The sequence below is a fragment of the Urocitellus parryii genome, chromosome X (genome assembly GCF_045843805.1).
Source record: "Urocitellus parryii isolate mUroPar1 chromosome X, mUroPar1.hap1, whole genome shotgun sequence".
NCBI lineage: Eukaryota > Metazoa > Chordata > Mammalia > Rodentia > Sciuridae > Urocitellus > Urocitellus parryii.
In genome coordinates this window covers 101122545-101130599 of record NC_135547.1, presented here as the reverse complement: position 1 = coordinate 101130599, position 8055 = coordinate 101122545, and the positions used below count along the sequence as shown (strand labels likewise).

Here is an 8055-nt window from a genome sequence, read left to right as displayed (position 1 = left end):
AGGGCATGCAGGGGCAACATTAAGATAAACAACAGGAAATGGTTACCACCCTCAGGGTTAGAGGGGAACTTCAAGGAGGCGGGAGGCAATGAAACTCCAGCTCAACAGCCAGGACCTTTGGCAAGATCCAGAACTACTATGGTTACTGGCCAGCAGGAGCTTTTGGCACAGAGGGAGGGACTGACTGGTGGGAGCTGGAGGCTCAGTGGAAATGCAGCCACTTGAAATGGAAGCTATGAGAAGCAGCATTCTGGCTTCTCCCAGGCTCCCTCTCCTCCAGTTTAGCTAAACATACCAGAAGTCAGAGGGCCAACGAAGCTGCCAAATACAATTCTCTCTGAAACACAGCAGGGCAGGGAAAAGGTCAGGAATAAATGAGAGCAAAGAAGCAAATAACTGGCACACGTTTCCACTGTATTTCTTTGAATTCGTCTCTTTGTGGAATGGAACCAGGACAGCTTCCCTTTATGTGGTTTATCCGTGCTCCAAGACCAATAGAGAAGGTCAGAGTTGAATATCTTTTACTGAACATTACAAAGTGAAAAACAATACTACTTTGCTACTTGTCAATTCCAGAAGCTGGTCCAATTCCCTTCCACTCCTCCAATTTCTTCCCCCCCCCACCGGGGAAGGGGGATATTGGGGATTAAACTCAGGGGCACTCAACCACTGAGCCACATCCTCAGCCCTATTTTGATTTTTTTTTAGGGACAGGGTCTCACTGAGTTGCTGAGGCTAGCTTCGAACTCATGATCCTCCTGCCTCAGCCTCCTGAGCTGCTGGGATTACAGGTGTGCACCAAACACCTGGCCAATTTCTTTTTAAAATCTCCCTATTAGCTGTAGGTGCTGTACAACCATCTTTGTGCAATTAGTTAACTATGATCTTGTAGTGGAAGTTACCATACTACCTTTTTCTTTTTTTTTTGTTGGTACTAGGGTTTGAACCCAGGCACACTTTACCACCGAGCTACATCCCCCAACCCCCTGAAACCTCTGCCCAGTCCTTTCTATTTTTTATTTTGATAGAGGGTCTAGCTAAGCCACTGAGGTTGGCCTCGAACTTGTGATCTTCCTGCCTCAGCCTCCCAAGTCACTGAGATTATAGGCGTGTGCCGTCATACCCAGCACCATCCTACCCTCCTGTCTCTTTCCTGTCTTAAGGACTGGGTAGCAGCTGAGAGTGGATTGCTACATCTTGCTTTGGCATCTACCATATCTGACATACCTTAGTTCTGACTATGTTTGTACATTTAGCACAGGGGATACCATATTTGCCATGGTAGATGATTGTCACTGAACATTTTGTTATATTTTCATTTCCTGTATTTGTAGATGGAGTGATTTAGGGTGGGTTTAATACAGGATTTTTTTTTCTGGTATTATGGTTAAAAGTATAGACTTTGAAGCCACATTGTTTAGGTTTCAAATCCCAACTTCCACTATTTCCTGGTTATATGACTATGGCCAAGCAACCTAACTACTCAGGGTCTTGGTTTTCTCATGTGTAAATACAATTATAAGAATAGAACCTATTTCATAGGGATTGAGTTGCAAGAATCAAATGAATTGATGTACATGTGTGAGCATATGTGTCTGTGTGTATACACAAATATATTTACATGCACATTTCAAATCATAGATACATGCATGTGTGTGTGTGTGTGTGTGTGTGTGTGTGTATGTGTGATAGAAAACTGGCACATTCTACAAGTATAAGTCACCAGCCTGGTCCTGTAGCACAAGTCTGTAATCCCACCAATTTGGGAGGCTGAGAGAATTTGAGGCCAGCCTTGGCAATTTAGAAAGAACTTTCTCAAAAAAAAAAAAAAAAAAAAAAAAAAGAGCATGAGAAGAAGATCACCATTAAGCGGGGATGAGAAGTGGGAGGGAAAGGGAGAGAGAAGGGGAATTGCATGGAAGATGGAAGGAGACCCTCATTGTTATACAAAATTACATAGAAGAGGATGTGAGGGGAAAGGGGGGGAAAGAGAGAAATGCGTTACAGTAGATGGGGTAGAGAGAGATGATGGGAGGGGAGGGGAGGGGGGATAGGAAGGGGATAGGAAAGGTAGCAGAATACAACAATTACTAATAGGGCATTATGTATAAACGTGGAAGTATAACCAATGTGATCCTGCAATCTGTACACATGGTAAAAATGGGAGTTCATAACCCACTTGAATCAAATGTATGAAATATGATATGTCAAAAGCATTGTAATGTTTTGAGCAACCAAAAACAAAAGGTGGGGGGGTGGGTTGCTGGGGATGTGGCTCATGGTAGAGCACCTCTGGACTCAATCCCCAGTACCTCCCTGCAAAAGTTATAAATATCAAGCATCATTATTGTTACTTTTTTCAAAGAGGCTGTAAATGCCCTCTTTTTTCAAAGAGCCAGTCAAGCCAGGTGCAGTGGTATATGCCTGTAATTCCAGTGACTCAGGAAGCTGAGGCAGGAGGATGACAAGTTTGAGGCCAGCCTCAGCAACTTAGTGAGACTGTCTCTCAAAAGTTTTTAAAAAGAGGGGCTGGAGATGTGGCTCAGTGGTAGAGCGTCCCTGGGTTCCATCACCAGTACAGGCCCAAACATTTTTTTAAAAAAAAGAAAGAAAGAAAAGAAATTACACTTGTGTTGTGGCTACCAAGAAATGGTTAGTCGAGTGACTTGAAAATTTCAAGCAAATAACTGCTTAGTAAAATGTGAGTTCATGCTGTAAAACACATCCTATGAATTGTACTATTTGTCTCTCAATTATAGAAATTGGTTTCATTTTATAACATGCTTAGTTGTTATTGGATCTTTAGAGCCGTATCATCTGTACTTTTTGTGGTTTAAAGATTTAAATTTGTTATGGAAACAGGCTTTTCAGTTGACCAATGATTAGCTAATTTCTGATAGCACAAAAGGAAATATATTGCCCCAAGCCTGCTGTTTTCATTTCCTCATGGGGAGAAGCAGCACAGTATAGAAAAAAGGCAGACACAACATACTGAACCTCTGTCACCATGGGGAACTGGGCTGTCAACGAGGGGCTCTCCATCTTTGTCATTGTAAGTACCAACAAGAGATTAATTATGAATGCTCTGACATGTTTGTGTTCTCTTGGAAGCTAAAATAGAACAACATTGTTTTGTTTCTTTGATAAATTGATTGAGTGTGGGAACAAATGTCTATCCTTAGAAGTACTGAGTTCATTTTCCAAATTCTTTAGTAGAAAGAATGTATCTCGGGTGCTCATTTCTCCTGGGTTATTTCTGAGTTCTTAGGAGTACTGTTTGCCAGCATTTCAGAGAGTGTAAAAGAGAGTTCCTGCTAATGATCCTTCATTCTTAGTGTTTATTCATTACTCAGAGGCAAATGTTCCTACTTTCTGTGTTTAAACTACTTAAAAATGGCCAATGGAAATTTTGTACCATTTTTGCAATAGAAGAATGGCACATGTATGAGAAATTGGCCTTTACTTCAGTAATGGTACTGAACCCAAAGTTCTCAAATTTCTTTTTAAAAATAAGTACCTTCTTTTTCTCCTGTGGTCTAAACTTGAGTTATTTATAAAGTTAACTAAAATTCAAGAGAAAATAATTGAAATAAATTGTCTATACTCACATATATAGCGTGTATATATAATAAACTATATATATATATATATATATCTGTATAAACTCTTTGGAGACACAATTTTTGTAAGTAGAGATATGACTAATTTCCAAGTAGATGTTGATTTCTTTCTTTTCTTTTTCTTTTTTACAAAGACTACAACTATATCTTAGATGGTGGTCTCAGCAAAGCAGTAATGGACAAATTGGGTAGAAAGAAATGTGATTTCTAAATTTCCTTTTTGAATAGCTGATAGAGGCATGATGTTAAAAAAGGAACACTTATGAATGGAACTTTTGTTAAGAATTTATCACAAAATCTATGGACTCTGAATTTTAGAGATACAAAAATAATTAGAGGCACAAATAAAATATAGCAACAAATATTTTGTTATTAAGACTATGTTTTGTAGCACATGTGTGTGTTTCTTTAACTTGTGGATAAAGACTTGTAGACAGGTGCAACAAATAAATCCTTGGCCCAGTTTAGCGGTGCACACCTGTAATCCCAGCAGCTTGAGAAGCTGAGACAGGAGGACCCCCAAGTTCAAAGCCAGCCTCAGCAACTTATCGAGGCCCTAAGCAACTTAGGAAGACGCTATCTCAAAATAAATAAATAAATAAATAAATAAAGAGGACTTGAGATGTGGTTCAGTGGTGAAGCACCCCGGGGTTCCAATCCCTGGTACCAAAAAAAAAAAAAAAAAAAAAAAACAAAAAAACTAATCTTTTGCAACCCAGAACTCATTGTTCAGGGTGAGCTTTGGTACATATAAGAAGAAATATTGTAAAACCCAAGACAGCTTAAAGTGACGAGGGTATTGCTAATCATTAAGGTTGGTTCCAAGACTAAGAGTTGATAATAAAAAAGCATAGGTCACGAGAGAAATCTCAGGTATATCATTACTCCAATTTTCATGTTGTGACATATAAAGATAGCTTTAGAAATTATATTTTATGTCAAACCAACATTTTAATACAATATCGAACTCTGCAGATTTGAAACTGTAAACCTGACTTCTTATCACCATTTTAAGAGCAGGGTACTCTTAGAGAAAACAAGTTGAAATTGTACTTTTAGCTTTCTCTATAATTTTCCCCAGGAAGTGACCGCCTTTGAAATTATGTGCTCATGTACTTGAAAGTGAAGGCACTGTTTAGAAAGCCAGAGTTGGGAAGAATGACAAAGTCAGGAAATGGAAAAGTTGCTTTTGCACCTTCTTCTTTGTAAAGTAAGATTGTTCTCAAGCATATATGGACACTTAGTAGTCAATATTAAGAATAAATAGTTTGTTTTTTTCCCCTGTGGTACTGGGGATTGTACCCAGGGGTGTTCTACCACTGAGCCATGTCCCCAATTCTTTTTTAAAATTTTTAATTTAATTTAATTAATTTATTTTTTGGTGATTAAATCCAGGGGTACTCTACCACTGAGCCACTTCTCCAGCCCTTTTTATTTTTATTTTTTTTAACTTTGAGACAGTCTTACTTAAGATCTTCCTGTCTCAGCCTCCTGAGTCACTGGGATTACAAGTGTGCACCACCTGGCTAATAACTAGTAATTTAATAGTTAAGAAAAGATCATGATGGAGCTGAAGGTAGATAACTAGGTAGTGTCACCAACTAATAAACTCAATTTGGGGTACGAAAAAATAGGTCACAAACTAGAAAGCTTTCTTTGCTTTTAAATCTCATGTCTCTTACCCCTTGCTCATGATCTCTATTTCCTCCTTTAAAAGTTAAGTAAAACTTACCAAGTAGAATAGAAGTCTTGGCATCTTAGCTGATGAGACTCCCTCTAGTTGGGGTACAATGCAGTGTGGTGCAGAGAGGTGACTGGCACCTGTGAGAGCAGAACACAATGTCCCACTGACAGGGGGATGGCAACAGTAACGTATTTCCTTCCATTGTTATTTGCCAGTCAACCCCTGCTATCTATCTAAGTTTAAGAAGAAAAGAGGTGGGCCTGGTGGAGTGCTGCATACCTGTAATCCCAGTGGCTAGAGAGGCTGAGGCAGGAGGATCACAAGTTCAAAGCCAGCCTCAGCAATTTAGCAAGGTTCTAAGCAACTCAGTGAGACCCTGTCTCTAAAGAAATACAAAATAGGGCTGGGGATGTGGCTCAGTGGTCGAGTGCCCCTGAATTCAATCCCCAGTACCTCCCCCATAAAAAAGAAGAAGAAGAAAAGAAGTGGAAAAAAGAAGGGAGGACAGATGGATAATTTGGCATACTGTCCAAGTAGTAAAACAATCATGGGGAGCAATGTAGGGTGCAAAGGTTAATTTCAGACTCTCTTGTGGGCTTTAAGCTGGTTTCCCCTAGCTTTGTAACCATCTTTGTCAAATGCTGGACTTGGGGAAGTCCTGACCTTCGTCTGACTCTGATCTTTTGTGGAATCTACCTATTGAGACAGGAGAAATTCAAGTGACTTTTTCTGTTTGTGCAGCTGGTGTGGCTGGGGATGAACATCTTCCTCTTTGTCTGGTACTACAGAGTTTATGACAATGGAGAAAAGTACTATTACACTCGAAAACTTCTTGGGGTGAGTATAATATCTGTCTTGTGCAATATTGACCAGTTCACATTTCTAGTCAGACATTCTTATTTTTATTTCCTTTAATGTTTAAAAAATATATATTCTGACCAATCCAAACATCACCATCAGCCTCGCTCCCTCCATTGGAACTTCTTGGGCAAGAGTCTCTTAATGCTTCTGTCAGTGTGACAAATGAGGATGTGGTAAAGGGTCCCAGCAGCAGCCTTTCCCTCCCAAGAACCATGGTACCATGGGAGGCCAGGTTGAAGCCATCCATCTAGGGATGATGCATGTAAGACAAGTGAGATTTTCCATATTTTCCAAGTCATCTGGTTCCTACCACTTTTGTGTATAGAGAATCCTGCTCCTGGTGACATGTGATGAAGTGGCCTTCAGAAAAATCAGCCTCTGTCTACACCAGGAAACTTTGAGGAACTTGCTTTAGTGTCCCATTTCTTCAGTAGGCCAGCGAGTGAGGCCCTTGAGTTTCCTTGGGTCCTTTAGAAAGCTCAGTTTCCTTGAACTGTCCGACCTCTTTATCAAGAATGAAAGTAATTATTATTGTGCCTGCTCCCAGAACACATCATTTGTTATTTAATGATGAAACTATCAATTAATTAATTAGTATTCAGTATATTATAAATCACATGTATAAATACTTATAAAACACAATTTGCTACATTATTATAATTGCTTTAAACTTATTCACATTGATGCTTTCTTCCTCCAAAATATGAAACAACTTCCTTTTTTTGTGGGGGAAAATATTGAGGATTGAACCTAGGGGCACTCTACCATGGAACAACATCCCCAGTCAGTTACTTGGTACTTGGTTTTGAACCCAGTGATGCTTAAACACTGAGCCACTTTTTTGTTTTTTTATTTTGAGATAGGGTCTGGCTGAGTTGCTTAGGGCCTAAGTTGCTGAGGCTGGCTTTGAACTTGTGATCCTCCTACCTCAGCCTCCCAGATCTGCTGGGATTACAGGTGTGTGCCACCGTGCCTGGCTATTTGTTTATTTTTGAGACAGAGTCTTGCTAAATTGCCCAGGCTGGCCTAGAACTTGTGATCCTTCTGCTCAACCTCCCAAGTAGTTGGAATTACTAACCTGTGCCACTGTGCCTGGTTGTAACTTCTTTAAACATTATAAAGCTAATGATTATGCTGAAACATCATACCAAAGCAACTTCAGTTATTGTTGAAATCTAAGTGCTATGAAAGTCCTGTTTAAAAATTTTAAAAGGTTCAGTTTTATATCTAGTGTGGTGGTGCACACCTGTAATCCCAGCAACTTGGGAGGCTAAAACAGGAGGATGGCAAGTTCAAGGCCAGCCTCAACAATTTAGCGAGGCCCTAAGCAAGTTAGCAAGAGGTTGTCTCAAAATAAAAATAAAAAGGGCTGGTGATGTGGCTTAATGACTAAGAGCCTCTGGGTTCAATCCCTGGTACCAAGAAAAAAAAAAAGCATTGTAAAATGTAAAATGTAAAAGGTGCAATCTGGGAGGTGAATAAACAAGTATTCAGAGTAAATTTTGACCACTTTATTATTTTTCATAATAAAACGTTGGGTTGGGTAAGAGACCAGTTTAAGATTAAAACAAAGGGTCCTTGCAGGCCCTAAAAGAAAATCCTTTGGTCTGAAGGACCTTCCTTTCCAGATCTCTTGGAGCTCTGGTGTGGCGTCATGCGGGGAATCCTGGGGAAGTGGGGGTGGGGCGTCCTGTGCTCCTAGGAGTCACTCTGCTCTCTTCTGCCTCTTCCAGTCGGCTTTGGCCTTGGCCAGGGCCCCTGCAGCCTGCCTGAATTTCAACTGCATGCTGATCCTGCTGCCTGTCTGCAGAAATCTGCTCTCCTTCCTCAGGGGTTCCAGTGCGGTAAGAGCAAACACTCTACTGAGCTCCTGGAATTTTCAAAGCCATC

General features: G+C 40.2%; 1 protein-coding gene and 1 pseudogene across 1 annotated transcript in view; both read left to right on the top strand.

Moving 5' to 3' along the window:
- The first annotated feature begins 2969 nt into the window (after positions 1-2969).
- Cybb (cytochrome b-245 beta chain) overlaps positions 2970-8055 on the top strand; it is a 42496-nt gene continuing 37410 nt past the window's right edge. The window contains exons 1-3 of the mRNA XM_026387577.2: positions 2970-3052; positions 6046-6141; positions 7899-8009. Coding sequence (XP_026243362.1) covers positions 3008-3052; positions 6046-6141; positions 7899-8009 — 252 coding nt within the window. The 5' untranslated portion in view covers positions 2970-3007. The remainder of the gene's footprint in view (positions 3053-6045; positions 6142-7898; positions 8010-8055) is intronic.
- On the top strand, positions 4311-4385 carry LOC113181913 (small nucleolar RNA SNORA40; annotated as a pseudogene).